The following is an 18,083-nucleotide window of genomic DNA, read 5'->3' on the forward strand; positions in this document are numbered from 1 at the left end:
GAAAACACATCCCAATACCAAGAATGGTACAAAAACATTGTGTAGGGGTAAAAGAAACCCACAGACCTGTCCTAAAAGATGAGGTCAGCATTTCAGTGCATAGCTCGTTTGTATCAGGGTATAAATATGTATCTCACAGGAAGTATCTTTTGGGCAGCCTATGGGGCAGTGAAAAGTCCCACTATTGACTGAGCATCATCCATTGTCATGATCGTACATTTCTTAGTAGCCTCATAGAATCATAGAACTGAATGGAACCTCAGCAGATTATCATGTCCAATCCCCTGCATTCGTGACAGGACCAAGCACCACCTAGCCCATCCCTGACAGGGTTTTTACTAACCTACTCTTAGAAATCTCCAGACATGGAGATTCCACAACCTCCCTAGGCAATTTATTCCATTGTTCAACCACCCTGATACGAAGTTTTCCCTAATGTCTGACCTAAACCTCCCTTGCTGCAGTTTAAGCATCTTGCTTTTTGTCTTATCCTCAGAGGCTAAGGATATTAATTTTTCACCCTCATTTTGTAATGATTTTTAGATGCTTTAAAGCTGTTACCATCTCCCCTTTCAGTCTTCTCTTTTCCAGACTTAAAAAGCCCAATTCTTGCACTCTTCCATCATGGTTCTTTCTAGACCTCTTAGAGTCAACCAGGTGCTATTACCATGTTTTCTGGAAAAGAAACTTCCCTGGGTGCTTTTACATATTAGGTGATCTTGTGGTCATTGAGCAGTTTGCTCAAGATCTGCTGTGCCAACTCTTTGTGCGCATACATGCAGGCAAACATCTGACCACACAGCCAAGAGCATGCCGTGTGTCAAAACTTTTGTCCCTGATGGAGCTATAAATCTCAGATCCTTACTAGAGTCCTTCTTTCTGTAAGGGAATCAAGGGTTTTCTACCTGTTCCCCGATTCAGTCTCACAGACAGAGTTTAACAAAACAGAGCCATCATCTTCTTCATAGCTCCCATCTGGCCAAGGCTACTGTGGCTGAAACACCTGTCTTGCCCAGTCAATTGCTGAGTCAGCTCCCAGATTGCCCAGGCCTGTGATCTCACATGGCAGACATACTCTATCCAAACTGAAGCCTCTGTCTGTGACAGTCTGGTTATTAAGTATCCGAGGGGTAGCTGTGTTAGTCTGGATCTGTAACAACAACGAAGGGTCCTGTGGCACCTTATAGACTAACAGAAAAGTTTTGAGCATGAGCTTTCGTGAGCACAGACTCACTTCATCAGATGCTGGTCTTGGAAATCTGCAGGGCCAGGTATAAATAAGCCAGAGCAAGGGTGGGGATAACAAGGTTAGCTCAGTCAGCAAGGGTGAGGCTTACTACCAGCAGTTGATCTGGAGGTGTGAACACCAAGGGAGGGGAAGCTGCTTCTGTATTTAGCCAGCCATTCGCAGTCTTTGTTTAAGCCAGAGCTGAGGGCATCGAATTTGCAGATGAATTGTAGCTCAGAAATTTCTCTTTGGAGTCTGGTCCTAAAATTTCTTTGCTGTAGGATAGCTACTTTTAAGTCTGCTACTGTGTGGCCTGGGAGATTGAAGTGCTGTCCTACGGGTTTTTGTATATTGCCATTTCTGATGTCTGATTTGTGTGTTTATTCTTTTACGTAGAGACTGTCCAGTTTGTCCAATGTATATAACAGAGGGGCATTGTTGGCACATGATGGCATAAATTATATTGGTAGATGTGCAGCTGAATGACCACGATGGTGTGGCTGATCTGGTTAGGTCCTGTAATGGTGTTGCTGGTGTAGATATGTGGGCAGAGCTGGCAACGAGGTTTGTTGCATGGATGGGTCCCTGAGTTAGAGTGACTATGGTGCGGTGTATAGTTGCTGGTTAGGATTTGTTTCAGGTTGGCAAGTTGTCTGTGGGCAAGGACTGGTCTGCCTCCCAAGGCCTGTGAAAGTGGGTGATCATTGTCCAGGATGGGTTGTAAATCCTTGATGATGCGCTGTAGAGGTTTTAGCTGAGGACTGTAGGTGATGGCTAGTGGTGTTCTGTTGGTTTCTGTCTTGGGCTTGTCCTGTAGTAAGAGGCTTCGTGGCACACGTCTGGCTCTGTTGATCTGTTTTTTCACTTCCTCAGGTGGGTATTGCAGTTTCAAGAATGCTTGGTAGAGATCCTGTAGGTGTTTGTCTCTGTCGGAGGGGTTGGAGCAAATGCGGTTATATCTTAGTGCTTGGCTGTAGACAATGGATTGTGTGGTGTGTCTGGGATGGAAGCTGGAGGCATGAAGGTAGGTGTAGCGTTCAGTAGGTTTACGGTACAGGGTGGTATTGATGTGGTCATCGTGTATTAGCACCGTGGTGTCCAGGTCTGGTTTTTTTCCAAGTCTGGTTATTGGCTGGTTAAGTACCGTGGACAGCAACTTCTCTAGACTAGTCTAGGGGATCCTGATAAAATGTAGAAAGACTTCCACCAGAAGGACTTGTTCAGAATGGAAGATGTTCTCAATATTGGTGGCCCAACGTAGCTTGGGCCCTGTGATGGCTACGGTACTGAAAATCCTTGACCACTTGCTACATTTAAAACACTCTGGTTTCTGCTCAGCTCCTTTAGGGTTCACTTCCCAGCTTGCCATCCACTTAGATGTGCTGTCTTCTATTTCCTGGTGGTATTAATGGTCTTGGAGGGCCTGCTTCATATTCTACCCACTTGTCAGAGAACCTGCCTCTGCCTGGGACATGAATATTGTACTCTTGAGAATCCTGGAACCTCTCTTTGATGCTCCTGATGCCTCTCAACCCACAATCCATAGGAAGTACATCCCGCCTGCAGCGGGATTCACACTGACTGGTTGCTTACCCTACATAACTGTTCTTCTCCGAGGCATTGTTGTCTGTATGGATCCCACAGCCGTCTCTCCATCCCTGCTTTGGGTATGCTGACAGGCTTCCAATTGTGAGGAGAGTGGGGGTTGGGGAGATGCAGTTACTCCATCTACCTTACTCACAGGGGTGTGCAGCCCTGAGGGGCATGTGATTCAAGACTCTTTTCTTACATGCATGAGGCACATGCACTGACATAATATAGAACAACCACTGTTACTATGGGGCAAGTAAGTATTCTTTATGAATTGATTGACTTTGGATGGCTGGGAACACTGTGTGTCCACTGCTCTTCATCGAGCAGCTTCAGTGACAATTGCTTAGGTGCTCACCTTCTTTCTCCTACCTTCTTGTCTCGAGGAGAGGCACACTGGAGGCGGTATGAGGTCTCCAAACATGGCATGTGCTACATTGTGTGTGAGCAGCAGCTTCTTGGCAATAGAAGGGAGGGTGTTAAGGAAGAAGTTCCATCCTCAATTGTGTGTCTCTTGTGACAGAGTAGTAAAGCTCTGCAGATCTGGAGATATCGTTTGTTATTTATGAAAGTCATTGTGCTTAACTAGAGAGGTGATAAGGATTGTGAAATGTCAGCTTAAAAGGTAAGTAGCCAAAATGTAAAAAGCACAAGTTGATATTTTACACTGTTGAAATACAGATTTATTAGCTCATACAGGTGTTGGTTGAAAGACACAGCCTCTTTGCTGAAGTGACAAAGAGACAGTGTGAATAGCATACAAAAGGGAGAACCATTACATTGATGCATACTGCTTGGAGATTTAGAAGGAAACATGTAAATTGTTTAAAAGCCTATTTATCTTTAAGGACAAATGTAGGAAGTAATATATAATTTTTAGAAAGCCATTTTACATGTAAGCTAAACAAATCCTGTGGTTATTAGTTAGCGAAAAGATCAGGGTTTATGTTAGCTAATCATGCATCTCTGTTGAATTAGAAAAGGGGCACCGTCTGTATATCCATTCAGAACAAACTAATATTTCAAAACCTGTTAAAGTTCAGAATATAAAAAGTCACAGCAGTCAATTTTTTAGTTTTACTGGGTGGGAGGTGAGGGAGTTTCAGTGGGTTTCTTCAGGTTTGGCATTGAATAGAGGTGGAGTTTAGGTCAAATTAGTGGGACAAATTGATGAAGATTCATTGGATTAAACATATGGCTGTGTCTACAGTAGCAAGTTCTTTCAAAAGTTTTTGAAAGAAGGGGTCTCTTTCGAAAGATCCCACAGAGTGTGTACACACAAAAAGTGTTCTTTTGAAAGTAAATTTCGAAAGCACTCATCCACTCCCATTTCAGGAAGAACACCTTTTGAAAACTTCTTTCAAAAGCATTCACGTGTAGACACTCTGCAGAGCCCTTCTTTTGAAAGAGGAGGCCTCAGAGCACCTGATTTTGTTCAATCCTTGGCTCATTCTTTCAAAAGAGCAGGGGCTGTGTGGACACTGTCTTTTGAAAGAAGATCACTCTTCTGATCTGCTCTTTTTGTGTGTGGACGCACTCTTTAGAAAGAGGTTCTGTTGGAAGAGATCTTCCTGAAGGGCTTCTTCCAAAAGATCTTTGTAGTGTAGACCTAGCCATTGGGAGATTCTAACCAGCTGGAATTTTCTATGGGTTTAGAACCAGTGTAAATTAGCTTGCATTTGGCTATTGTATTAGAACCTGAAATTAGCTTTGTTTACAGAGCATTGAGAATAGAAATTTGGGGATAGATACCAGCCAATTCCTTTTGCATATGGTGTTATTATCTAATTCATTACATCATTTAGTCCATTTCTTTCCTCAGTACAACTCTCATTCCTGAGACCGCAAACATCCATGCTGACATGTAAGAGTACTGACTTTTTTTTTCAAATCAATAAAGCAAATAAAATCCAGCATCAAATGTAAGTTCTATTTATAGATATGTTATTTTAAATATAGTTTCTCTTTGTCACATGAATATAGCAGAGCCATGCGGTCATCCTTATTCCAGGGCTGAATTACTTACTGTATTCAGACATCGGCATAAGTTCAAGTTTTCATGAAGGTTTTAAATTGTCTCCAGTGATAACTATCCTAAAGTTACCTGTGACACACTGAGGCTGTTTAAGTCTTTCAGATATACATGTTTTTGTCCAAGGGTTCTTAAGATAGGCAGAAAGGGAATTTAAATGGCTGTTCAAAGAGTAAGAGAGATGGGGTGAGATAATATCTTTTGTTGGGCCAACTTCTGTTGATGATAGAGACAAGCATTCAAAAACAGAGAGCTCTTCTTCATGCCTAGGAAACTAATTCAAAGCAGTGGATATTTTTAGAAGGCCAGTCCTTCCATTATAGTTTCCTCAGATTGATTTCACAGAGGCGTTTTCCTGAGCTAGAGTCAGCTCTGATTTAGTCATGGGCGGATCAGAAAGACTTCTTCGGATCACGCTTCAAACTTTGGTAATCTCAGAGGAATGTACGAGGGTATGAAGAAGGCATTAGGACCCACCCAGGACAAGATGGCACCTCTGAAATCCAAATCTGGTGAAGTCATTGCTGACAAAGCCAAACAGATGGAGCGCTGGGTTGAGCACTACTCCGAGCTGTACTCACGCGAGAACGTTGTGGTTGACGCAGCCCTCAATGCCATCGAGTTCCTACCAGTAATGGACAAACTGGATCAAGAACCTACTGTGGATGAACTGAAAAGAGCCATCGACAGCATTGCAGCAGGAAAGGCCCCTGGTCAGGATGGTATACCACCAGAGGTAATCAAATGTGCCGCGGACACACTCCTGGAACCCCTGCATGAGCTACTGTGCCTGTGCTGGAGAGAGGGTGAGGTTCCACAGGATATGCGCGACGCTAACATTGTAACGTTGTATAAGAACAAAGGAGACAGAAGCGACTGCAACAACTACCGTGGAATCTCCCTCCTAAGCGTCACTGGTAAACTGTTCGCTCACGTCATCCTTGGCAGACTCCAGAAGATTGCTGAGAGGGTGTACCCCGAATCGCAGTGCGGATTCCGCGCAGAGGGGTCTACCGTTGACATGATCTTCTCTCTAAGGCAGCTGCAGGAGAAGTGCAGGGAGCAGAGAAAGCCACTCTACATAGCCTTCATCGACCTGACCAAGGCCTTTGACTTGGTCAGCAGGGATGGTGTGTTCAAACTGCTCCACAAGATAGGCTGTCCTCCACGGTTACTCAAGATGATCCAGTCGTTCCACGAAGACATGAGAGGAACCATCCAATATGACGGCGCATTATCGGATGCTTTCAGAATCAGGAGCGGCGTCAAACAAGGATGCGTGCTTGCTCCAACGTTGTTCGGGATCTTCTTCGCACTCCTCCTGAAGCATGCCTTTGGATCTTCAACAGAGGGCATCTTGCTGCACACAAGATCTGATGGGAAACTGTTTAACCTTGCAAGGCTGAAAGCTAAGTCTAAGGTGCGAGAAGTCCTCATCAGAGACATGCTGTTCGCAGACGATGCTGCTGTAGTGTCTCACACAGAAGACCAGCTTCAAAAACTGCTGGATCGGTTCTCCAAAGCGTGCAAGGACTTTGGGCTTACCATCAGCCTAAAGAAGACAAACGTACTCGGTCAGGATGTTGCTGAATTGCCATCAATCAGCATTGACAACTATACGTTAGAGGTCGTCCACGAGTTCGTTTACCTCGGGTCCACCATCACTGACACCCTGTCGTTGGACACTGAGCTAAATAGGAGGATCGGAAAAGCGGCCACAACTCTGTCCAGACTCAGCAAGAGAGTGTGGAATAACAACAAGCTGTACCCTCACACCAAAATGCAAGTCTACAGAGCCTGCATCCTCAGCACCCTCCTTTATGGCAGCGAGACTTGGACCCTGTATGCCCGCCAGGAAAAGAGGCTGAACGTCTTCCACTTGCGCTGCCTCAGGCGCATCCTTGGAATATCATGGAAGGAGAGCGTGACCAACACCGCCGTCCTCAAGCAAGCTGGAATCCCAACCATACACACCCTCCTCAGGCAGCGTCGGCTCCGCTGGCTTGGCCACATCCACAGGATGAACGATGGAAGGATTCCAAAAGACATCCTGTATGGTGAGCTAGCCTCTGGCAAAAGACCTCCCGGACTCCCCCAGTTGCGCTACAAGGATGTCTGCAAGAGAGACCTCAGAGAGGTAGACATCGAGCTGGACAACTGGGAAGAACTAGCAGATGACCGCAGCAGATGGAGGCAGGGGTTACACAAGGGCCTTCAGAAGGGCGAGATGAAGATCAGACAGCTAGCAGAGGAGAAGTGAGCGCACAGAAAGCACAATAAGGACTTGCCAGGCACCCACTACATCTGCTTGCCAGGCACCCACTACATCTGTCAGTGATGGTGGACCCGAGGTAAACGAACTCGTGGACGACCTCTAACGTATAGTTGTCAATGCTGATTGATGGCAATTCAGCAACATCCTGACCGAGTACGTTTGTCTTCTTTAGGCTGATGGTAAGCCCAAAGTCCTTGCACGCTTTGGAGAACCGATCCAGCAGTTTTTGAAGCTGGTCTTCTGTGTGAGACACTACAGCAGCATCGTCAGCGAACAGCATGTCTCTGATGAGGACTTCTCGCACCTTAGACTTAGCTTTCAGCCTTGCAAGGTTAAACAGTTTCCCATCAGATCTTGTGTACAGCAAGATGCCCTCTGTTGAAGATCCAAAGGCATGCTTCAGGAGGAGTGCGAAGAAGATCCCGAACAGTGTCGGAGCAAGCACGCATCTGGACACAGCACTGGACACAGAACAGATCCCTGCAGAGCCTCGCTTGAGACCGACCTCCCTCCAGTCTGACAACATTCTGTTAATATTCTTTGTTTACAGTTGTTTAATCGGTTATATAATCCCTTCATAGTAGTTATCGTAGGCCTGCATTTCTCCAGTTTGCTTACCAAAGTATCATGTGGGCTGTCTCTCATGTTGTAGTTCCAGCTATATTATATCCACCACATTTCTGTATGCATTAAATCAATTACCCTGTCAAAGAAGGAAGTCAAATTGGTTTACCGTAATTTGTTCTTAGCAAATCCATTGAGACTAACCCTTCATCTTCCAGGTACTTGCAAACTGAATGTTTTGTTGAATTGAATGAAGCTCTAGTTGCTTCTGGGGTAAGAAGACAGGCTGCCTGCCCTAGCTCCTCCTTTTTGGAAGAATTTGAGGCCCTGGCATAGTCAAGTAGTACGAGGTGGTTGGAATAACGGAGACTTGGTGGGACAATTTGCAAAACTGGAGCACAGTCATGGGAGGTTATAAACTGTTTAGGAAGGACAGACGGGAGAGGAGGAGGAGGAGTTGCGCTCTATAGCTACGTCTACACGTGAAGCCTACTTCGAAGTAGCTTATTTCGATGTAGCGACATCGAAATAGGCTATTTCGATGAATAACGTCTACACGTCCTCCAGGGCTGGTGCCGTCGACGTTCAACTTCGACGTTGCGCAGCACCACATCGAAATAGGCGCAGCGAGGGAACGTCTACACGCCAAAGTAGCACACATCGAAATAGGGGTGCCAGGCACAGCTGCAGACAGGGTCACAGGGCAGACTAGCGCTTCCGGGGCAACAGCTAGCTGCTCCCTTAAAGGGCCCCTCCCAGACACACTCAGCCTGCACAGCACGCGGTCTGCAGAGCCATAGGCACGCACACCTCGGGTGACGCAGTCATGGACCCCCAGCAGCAGCAGCAGCAGCAGCCAGAGGTCCAGCCAGCCCTCCTGGCAGGAGCAGGGCTTGCCCTGATCCATGCCATGCGGGAGGCAGCTGAGCACCTCCTTGCCACACCGGAGGAGGAGCGGCCCCCAGGGGAGCAGGGCTCAACCCCCAACCCTGCAGGACCCCGACCCCCTGCCCCGCCTCACACGCCGGCGGCTGTGGAGCTACCCCACCAGCACCGACTGGTGGGAGCGGCTGGTGCTTGAGGAGTGGGACGACGACCGCTGGCTCAGGAATTTCAGGATGAGCCGGCAGACATTTATGGAGCTGTGCCAGTGGCTCACCCCCGCACTCAGGCACCAGGACACTGCCATGCGGCGTGCCCTCACAGTGGAGAAAGGGGTCAGCATTGCTGTCTGGAAGCTGGCCACTGCAGACAGCTACCGATCCGTGGGCCAGCAGTTTGGCGTCGGCAAGGCCACAGTCGGGGCTGTCCTCATGGAGGTAAGAGGACCCACGGGCGGGGTGGGGGGGAGAGGGCAGGTGGGCCCTGGCAGGGGAGGGGAAGGGAGGGCAGGGCTGGGCTGGGCTGGGCCACGCCATGCACACCCTGCTCACCCTTCATTGGTGCTCTCCCATGTGCTTTCCCTGCAGGTCGTGTGCGCCATCAACGCCATGCTCCTCCACAGGCTTGTGAGGCTGGGGGACCCAGATGCCACCATCGCGGGCTTTGCCACTCTGGGCTTCCCCAATTGCTTCGGGGCTCTGGATGGGACTCATGTCCCCATCCACGCCCCGCAACACAGTGGAGGACGGTACACTCAGTGGTCCTCCAGGCCTTGGTGGACAGCCAGGGCTGTTTCCAGGATGTTTATGTGGGCTGTCTCAGCCAGCGAGTATCAGCTGGCCCCAGGTGTCCCTTGGCGGTCCGGCCCTCGGTGGCGGGTGGCGGGTTGACGGCGGACGGCGCGGCGACGAGTGGAGCAGCGGGTGGCAGGGCGGGTGGAGCGGGCAGGGCGGGCACTGCGGCGGCTGGCGTGGCACGGGGGGCCAGGTAGTCCACGAGACAGTTGAATGTCTCCATGTAGGCCCCCCATGCCTCTTGGCGCCAGGCCAGCGCCCGCTCCTGGAGGTGGAGGCGGCGTTGCTCCACCCGCAGACGCTGCTCTGCGACCTCCAGCTGCCGGCGATGGATGGCCAGCAGCTGGGGGACCGTCACCGGCGTGTGGTGTTGCTGGGTCCGCCGTCTTGCCTGCCGTGGGGCCGGTCGGTCCTCCGCCAAGGGGCTGGCCTGGAGCGATGGCCCTGGAGGGGATTCCGGGACCACTGAAGCCTCGCCGGCGCTCTCCGGTCCTTCTGATGATGCAGCTGCGGAACACAGGAGGCGGGGAAGAAGAGTGGAGACAGGCGTTAGTGTGGGCCCCGAGCCGTGGCCCTTGTCCCCCTACCCCGTGCTGCAGGTTCCCCATCCCCATCCCCGGGAGATGCTGCTGTGATGGGGTTCAGGGGTCCCCCTGCACTGCACCCCGTCCCCTGGCAGGAGTGACTCTCACTTCACTCAGCAGGGTCTGACAGGAGAGGTTTCTTAGGCCACAGATGCCCAGTTTCTCCCAGGAGTGACAGCACAGCAGTCAGAGACAGTCCTTCCAACCCGTCCTGGGGAGAAGACCCCGAGGGGTGCCCCTCTGGGGTGTAGCTTTCCCCCTCCTCAGGCTGGCTGCCTTCCAGCTCTCCCTTCCCCAGCCTCTACCTGCGGCCCCCGCCCTGATTCAAAGCCAGCTCGGCTCCTCCCTCCTCTTTGTTCAGGGCAGAGGTGTCACCTGCCAGCTGTAGCCCCGGGATCATCCTTTGCCCCTGGGAGCTATTCAGCTTGTTGCTCATATCTTGCCTGAGTCTCCCTTTTGCACTCCACCCACTCCATCACATGCTGCTGCTGCTGCTGCTGCTGCTGCTGCGGGGTGTCCCACCCCCTCCTCCCAGGGGACCCTTGAGGTTCCGCTCCCCCCTGCCCCAGGGATGGGGCATGGCACTGTCGTGCTGGGGGGTAGGGGCAGGGGCTGATGCACTCCTGTGAGGGACATGGCCCTGCTGTCCTTGGGGCCATGGCCATGTGGGGGGCCCTGGGCGCACATCTCTCACCCCCGCCCCTCAAGCCCAGGGGTTTACACCAGAGGGGGGTACATACCTGTTGGTCCACTCCCACGGTCCGAAGATCCCCGGGGGGCGGACGCCTGGCTGCTGCTCCGGGATGGCAGGAGGAGGATCTGCAGCCTGGACTCTGCAGAGGAGGAGCCTCCCTCCTCCTCCTCCTGCCGCGATGGCCCGGGGGTGGGCTCCGGGGGGGCCCCCGGGGTGCGGGGCTTACCTCCAGGGTGGACTCCGGCTGCAGGGACTGCTGGGGCTCGTCGGCCGAGGTATCAAGGGTGGCCGGAGGGGAGGAGGTGTGCCGGGGGCCCAGGATGTCCCTGAGCTCCCTGTAAAAGGGGCAAGTGACGGGGGCGGCACCAGATCGGCCGGCCGCATCCCGGGCCTGGGTGTAACCCTGCCGCAGCTCCTTCACTTTACTGCGTACATGATCCGGAGTGCGGGCAGGGTGACCCTGGGCGGCCAGGCCCTCGGCCAGCCGAGCGAACGCATCCGCGTTCCTCCTCTTGCTCCCCATTACCTGGAGCACCTCCTCCTCGCTCCAGAGCCCCAGCAGGTCCCGCAGCTTGGCCTCCGTCCAGGAGGGCCCCCGCTGCCGCTGCCCGCCTGGCTGGCCTGGCTGCTCTGGCTCCCCTTGGGGGGGGGTCCCCTGGGGGCGCTGGGGGGGCTGCCGGGCAGCCATGGCAGGTGCTGGCCCTGTTTTGGGTGGCTGAGGGACGTGCAGGCTGGCCGTGTGTCTGGGCTGCCGCCTGCCCGTTCCCTCAACTTCCTGCACAGGAAGGGAGCGGGAGGGGGAGGGGACCTTTAAGGGGCCGCTCCACACGGCCACCATTGAGCTGAGGGGCTGGAGAGAGCATCTCTCAACCCCTCAGCTGATGGCCGCCATGGAGGACCCCGCAATTTCGATGTTGCGGGACGCGCAACGACTACACGGTCCATACTTCGACGTTGAACGTCGAAGTAGGGCGCTATTCCCATCCCCTCATGGGGTTAGCGGCTTTGACGTCTTGCTGCCTAACGTCGATGTTAGCTTAGAAATAGCGCCCGACACGTGTAGTCGTGACGGGAGCTATTTCGAAGTTAGTGCCGCTACTTCGAAGTAGCGTGCACGTGTAGACACGGCTTATGTGAGGGAGAAGTATCATTGCTCAGAGCTCCAGTATAAGGAGGGAGAAAATCCAGTTTTGTGTCTTTTGGCTTAAGCTTAGAGGCGGAAGTAACAGAGGTGATGTAGTTGGTGTCTGCTATAGACTGCCAGATCAGGGAGAGGAGATAGATGAGGCTTTCTTCAGGCAGCTAAGTGAAGCTTCCAAATCACAGGCCTTGGTTCTCATGGGAGACTTTAATCATCCAGACATTTGTTGGGAGACCAATACAGCAGCATGCAGACAATCCAGGAAGTTTTTGGAGAATGCTGGGGATAACTTCTTGGTACAAGTGCTGAAGGAACCAACCAGGGGCCATGCACAACTTGACTTGCTGCTCACAAAAAGGGAAGAATCAGTGGGAAAAATAGAAGTGGGAGGAAACCTGGGCTACAGTGACCATGAGATCGTAGATTTCAGGATCTGGACAAAAGGAAAAAGGGTGAACAGTAACATAGAGACCCATAATTTCAAAAGTGCAGACTTTGACTCCCTGAGAGAACTGATGAGCAGGCTCTCTTGGGAAATGAAGGTGAAGGGGAAAAGAGTTCAAGAGAACTGGCAGTATTTTAAAGAAGCCTTGCTGAAGGCACAGGAACAAACTATCCTGCTGCGTAGTAAGAAATGCAAACATGGTAGGCAACCAGCTTGGCTTAACAGGGAAATCCTTAGTCGGCTTAAACTCAAAAAGGGTGCATACAAGAAATGGAAACGTGAACAGTTGACTAAGGAGGAGTATAAACATATGGCTGGAGAATGCCGGGGAGTAATCAGGAAAGCAAAAGCACAATTGGAACTGCAGCTGGCAAGGGATGTGAAGAGCAACAAGAAGGGTTTCTACAGGCGTGTTAATAATATAGGTTGGAGACCGACTGGCTCAGGAGCAGTATGATGGAAAGGGACCTAGGGGTTATGGTGGAGGAAAGGCTGGATATGAGTAAACAGTGTGCCCTTGTAGCCAAGCAGGCTAAGGGCATACTAGTGTGCATTAGGAGGAGCATTTTGCGCAGATCTAGAGAAGTGGTTGTTCCCCTCTATTTGGCACTGGTGAGGCCACATCTGGAATATTGTGTCCAGTTTGGGCCCCCCAGTATAAAAAGGATGTGGATGTGCTGGAGCAAGTTCAGCAGAGGGGAACAAAAATTATTAAGGAGCTAGAGCACAAGAACTGTGAGGATAGTCTGAGGGATTTGGTCTTGTTTAGTTTACAGAAGAGAAGAATGAGGGGTGATTTAATAGCAGTCTTCAATTCCTGAAGGGGAGCTCTAAAAAGGAGGGTGAGAAACTGTTCTCAGTGGTGTCAGATGGCAGAACAAGGAGTAATGGTCTGAAGTTGAAGAGGGAGAGGTGTAGGTTAGATATTAGGAAAAACTACTTCACCAGGAGGGTGCTGAAGCAGTGGAATGTGTTGCCTAGAGAGGTAGTGGAATCTCCATCTCTTGAGGCTTTTAAGTCCCAGTTTGCCAAGGTCCTGGCGGGGATGACTTAGTGCGGTTTGATCCTGCTTGAAACAGGGGGCTGGACCAGATGACCTTCTGAGGTCCTTCCAGCCCTATGATTCTCTGATTCTGTGATTCTATGATTTTTAAGGATGGACCCCACATTAGTCTCACTCCAGTTCTCCAGCACCTCTCTTGTCATTTATGAATTTTCAGTTACTATTGCCAGAGGCCTTGAGATTTCTTCAACTAATTGCTTTAGCACCCTTGGGTGAATAGCTTCCAGCCTTGCAGGTTTTAACTTATTCAAATTGTTCAGAAGGTCTCTGTTGTGTTGTTTATTTATCCTGAGAGGATTTTTTCCCTTTTGCTGTCTATGAAAACTTCTTGCTACTCAACCAATCACATGATATTTTTGTGAGAAGACTGAAGTATGGTAGAGGCAGAGCTGTGCAATGCCTTCCTATGATCTTTTATTACTAGGTTACATCTTCCACTGAGCAGCAGGCCTCCACTGTCCATTGGTTAAGCTTAATTCAGTTCTCTGTAAAGTTGCCACGTATATAGAGAGAGCGCCCTGGAACACATTAGTCTGTTCGTTTTGTACCTCCTTTGTGTAGAGCAGAGACAACATAAACTTTTCCCACCTTGCCAATAAACAGCCATGGTCAAGTAATACAATCTCTAGGAATCATAAGGGAGTCTTGTTTCCAGGATGTTTCTGCCTTTCTGTTGAGATTCAGTGAGGAAGAACACTCAAATGATTTGACTTGTCAGATGTGTCCACCTGGTTTCAGGGTACATAGACAGAAATTAGAGTAAAATACTTGCAGTGCACATTGATAACTTACTCTCAGTCCAAGAGTTCATGTGATGTTTAGACGGTAAAGAATTTCAGGTACTGTTAACACATAGGCTAGATTTGGGCCCAGAGGAAGTCTTTGAATTACAAATACTAATCTCCTGCATCATCCAGTCACCTTGGTGTATTTAAATGTCCTTGTAGACGATGATGGTGCCTGGTGTAGTAAGGTGTCAAGGCTGATCCCCACTCTAAAATTCCAAGTGTAGAAGGTGGGGCCCCCAAGAAACCTTAAAAATATCTTGCCTCCGTGGGCTTCTCCTTAAAAGCATCTCAAGATCAGATTCCTTGACTCTGGGAGGTAGCTGCCACCACTCAAGTGAGGGGAAAAAATCCTTTTTAAAGACCAGGAAGACACTTGTGATGTCTCCCTGTGGGGTAGCCTCAAACTCCTCTTCTAGGAGAGAGCTTAAAAACAAAGAGGAGGAAGTTGAGCTACAGTCTGATAGGTGACCTTTCAGTCTTAGGCATGCATATACACAGACCTTTCTTTAGGACACAGGAATCAAATCATTACTTTTAAAAAGAGGCGTTTTTTTTAAACAAAACAAAAATAAATTATACAAATGATGTCATAAAGCATACTTGGTTGCTAGGTGTTAGAGTAACTTAAAGAGGGTAGGTTAAATCACAGAATCCCTGGGATTCAGTTTAAAAGTTACAGTGTACAGGGAAGTACATCAGCCAGCCTCAGAAGTCCCATACCAAAACCAAAATTAAGGGGGCGGGGAAAAAAACCAACCTGATCATGTCTGACTAAACATTTCCTTTCTACTTACATGTCTGAATTCCCAGATCTTCTTGAGGCCTGGATACTTACTGAATTCTGATTACTAATTACTGCTTAGGCTTAAAAATCTCTCTCCCCTCTGGCCCCACACATAAAAAAGACCTCTCAGCAGGTAGATGCTTCAATTTAAATAATCCATCTCTCTTCCCATTGGCTCACCTGGCTGCTTGCCAACAGAGAACCCACTCTCTCTGGTATTAACCCTTTACAGGCACTCATTCATGACATAAAGGGCAGAAGTGTCTCTTACGGTAAAACGTGTAGTTTGGAGATAGAGAAAAATCTGTTCAAGTCCATAAGTAACTAATATAAAAGGATATCACCTTGAAATATGCCATTCTTGTTTTGTAATGGATACTTCACCTGATGACAGTGAGGCATTTGGGGCGCCTGGGGCCAACGGGTTTGGATTCTGGGAGGGAGTGCAGGGCTGGGGCAGAGGGTGGGTGTGTGGGAAACTTATTTCCAGTTGCTCCTGGGTTTGGAAGTGACCGGCAAGTGCCTGAAGCTCTGCAGGAGTAGGGAGTTGATGCAGAAGAGCTGTGTGGACAGTGCCTGCAGGTGAAGGTAGCTTCTCAAATCACCACGAGATAGCACTCGCAGCTCCCCACATAGGCTCAGGGATTCTGCCCATGGTGTGGAGACTTGCCATGAGCTGAATGAAATTCAGCAGGTGGTTGGACCAGCAGAGGTTCTCCTCTCCTGGTGTAATACATCATGTTCTTTCAAACTTGACTTGTACGTCACCACTTCATGGATGCACATTTTATTAACGCCTGTCCCCCATTCTTCTTGTGTCTACAAGCTGCTGCTTGGGATCTGCAGGCAATTGTGGCAGATTTGCTATTTGTAAGAACCAGTTCTTTTATCTGCATCATGTTAAGTGGATTTAAAGCAACTTTGCAGGTCTTATGAGTCCCAGTTACTGCCCAGGGCATTCAAGATTTCAAAGTGCCATAGACTCATCAAGCCATACACATTTTGATGAAAAGGTTCCACAGCATGTGAAGGATGTTCCCGGATGATATGTTGCCAGTGAATTAAAATGCACTGGTACATCAGTGTGGACAACACAGCCTACCAGTGTTGTTTGTGCACTTCATTTTGACTAAGCCATTCGTAAAGATTGCGAAGGACCCTAGTGTCTCAGCCAGTTTCTGCTTTTAAAGTTCAACTGTTAGATCTTGGAGGGTTGTGCAGAAAGAAACAGAACTTCTTTTTTGTCATGGGAAAGATAAATTATTCATTTGAGGCTGAATTCAGACCTTCTAAGCAAAGTTGATAGTACCATTGTTAGTAAAGCAGTTTGATCCTAAATTAAAATAGGCTCTGGTAATGTTCACCTGATGTAAATTTAAGGAAAGCAGCAAAAAATCAAGCATTTAGAGCTTTAAAATTCCCACATTAAGACAGTCCTTGAGGTGTTGGGTGGGAGCCAGGAAACTCCAGAGGTGTTATCCCAGCTCTCGCACTCTCTCTCCTGAGTCTGGGTAAATCACTGAGCACCACATCTTGTGAGGTGATGAAGACTGTGCAGAATCAGGCCCTTAAACACCACCCCTCAGTATCCCACCCTGTAAAATGCTAGTATTAATGGTTCACAGCCAGACATGGGTGTGAGAACTAACTAATGGTTGTGATTCACATTGGAGATGAAAATTGTTCTAGGAGTGCTCAGTATTTGTGTTTTAAATGTGGTGTTATATGAGATTTCTTTAGATTATATTGGTGTACAATTAACTACAGAATCAAAATTCCTTGAGTACAGAGGATGATGATCAGTGCTTCCTTGAGGTAACTTGTAGTCTGAGACTGTGTTAACCCATTTTCTTATTTCTGTAGGCCAGCACCAAAGTAGAAGTGGACATGGAGACAGCAGAATGCCTGCGAGTGACGAGGGGAGACTTCTTAGCCTCTCTGGAGAATGATATCAAGCCGGTGAGTAGAACCTGTTTAATTCATACAATCAATCAGTGACTGCAGGAGAAGAGCACGCACTTCCTTAACTAACCAGTACAGCAACCACTATCGCTCTGTGTACCTGGGCAAGCATAATGGTGCAGCATGGCTTGCTTCCACAGCACAAGGGTTCTCGGACTTTGTGATACTGCAACCCTCTAAAATGCTAAATGAATGTGTGTAAAAACCGCCCCCCCCACTGCTCCCCAGGTAAAGCTAATCATTTTATTGCAATTAGAATCGGACAAGAAATAAATATGCCAATGAGTTTTGATAATTAATTTTTTATTGAAAATAGACAAAATATCAAATTTGGAATCATATTGTTTAATGTGAAGGATGAGCTTGTTTGCTGCATAATTTTTGAAATATGGGTTTGATTGTCATAAAGCCAATCCCTTCTCTTTCCACATTTACTTTTGATCGATATTTGTTGTTCTAGCAGCAGCTGCAGAAAACCCTGACTCGCACAAATTAGATATTGCAAACAGGATCAGCATGTTCATAGCATTCTCACTTAATTCTTTGTACTCATTTTGCACACTGACCCAAAATTCAGAGAGACATTGTTGAGAATTGTATTTTTAAAGCAGTGTCAGAAGAGATATCAATGATTTGCTCCTCCTCAGTAGTAGTGAGTGTACCAACTATTAGTTTAGCATTGAATGGGTTCCTTAGCCAATCAAATTTTTCAATATACATATCTGAGAAATAGTTCTTAAAGTGAAATTTTAAAGAAAGCTGATTTAAAATACAAAATTTCATATTTTCATTAATGTGTGTTTATTGCTTTCAATAAATTGTTTTAAAGTAGGAAACGTGACTTAATTTGATTTTTCCGTTTTTCCTGTGCCACAGTTCAACTTTCCTAATAAGCCCTTTCAATTTATCAGAGTTCAAGGTTATTATTATTACCACTTCGCAGTGAGGTATTAAGTGCATTCAGCTTATTGAATATGTAACTTAAATATGCTAACTGCGTTTTGAAATCAAAGTTGGTAAACATGCACTACTATGCTTTTCCTCAATTAAATACTGGTGAAGTTCATTCCTTCGTTCAAAAACACATGTCAAAAGGGTTCCCTGAGACAACCATCTTGACTCACAGTAAAACAGCAAGGAAGTGTGTTCAGTGCCTGTCTCTCTGCAAAACCTGGCAAACATCCTTGTCTTTACAGGCCTGGTTTTTATGTAGTTCACAACATTTATGGTTGCTTGTAGAACATTTGCCAATGCTGG

At 48.2% G+C, this 18,083-nt stretch overlaps 1 protein-coding gene across 2 annotated transcripts in view; it reads left to right on the forward strand.

Annotated features, from left to right (window-relative positions):
- The window catches only part of NSF (N-ethylmaleimide sensitive factor, vesicle fusing ATPase), a 201,524-nt gene that overhangs the window by 132,252 nt on the left and 51,189 nt on the right, over positions 1-18,083 (forward strand). For both annotated transcript variants that reach the window (XM_074978745.1, XM_074978746.1), the window contains exon 13: positions 16,728-16,823. In XM_074978745.1, the coding sequence (XP_074834846.1) occupies positions 16,728-16,823 (96 nt within the window). The remainder of the gene's footprint in view (positions 1-16,727; positions 16,824-18,083) is intronic.

The sequence above is a fragment of the Carettochelys insculpta genome, chromosome 28, assembly GCF_033958435.1.
Source record: "Carettochelys insculpta isolate YL-2023 chromosome 28, ASM3395843v1, whole genome shotgun sequence".
Classification (NCBI taxonomy): Eukaryota; Metazoa; Chordata; order Testudines; family Carettochelyidae; genus Carettochelys; species Carettochelys insculpta.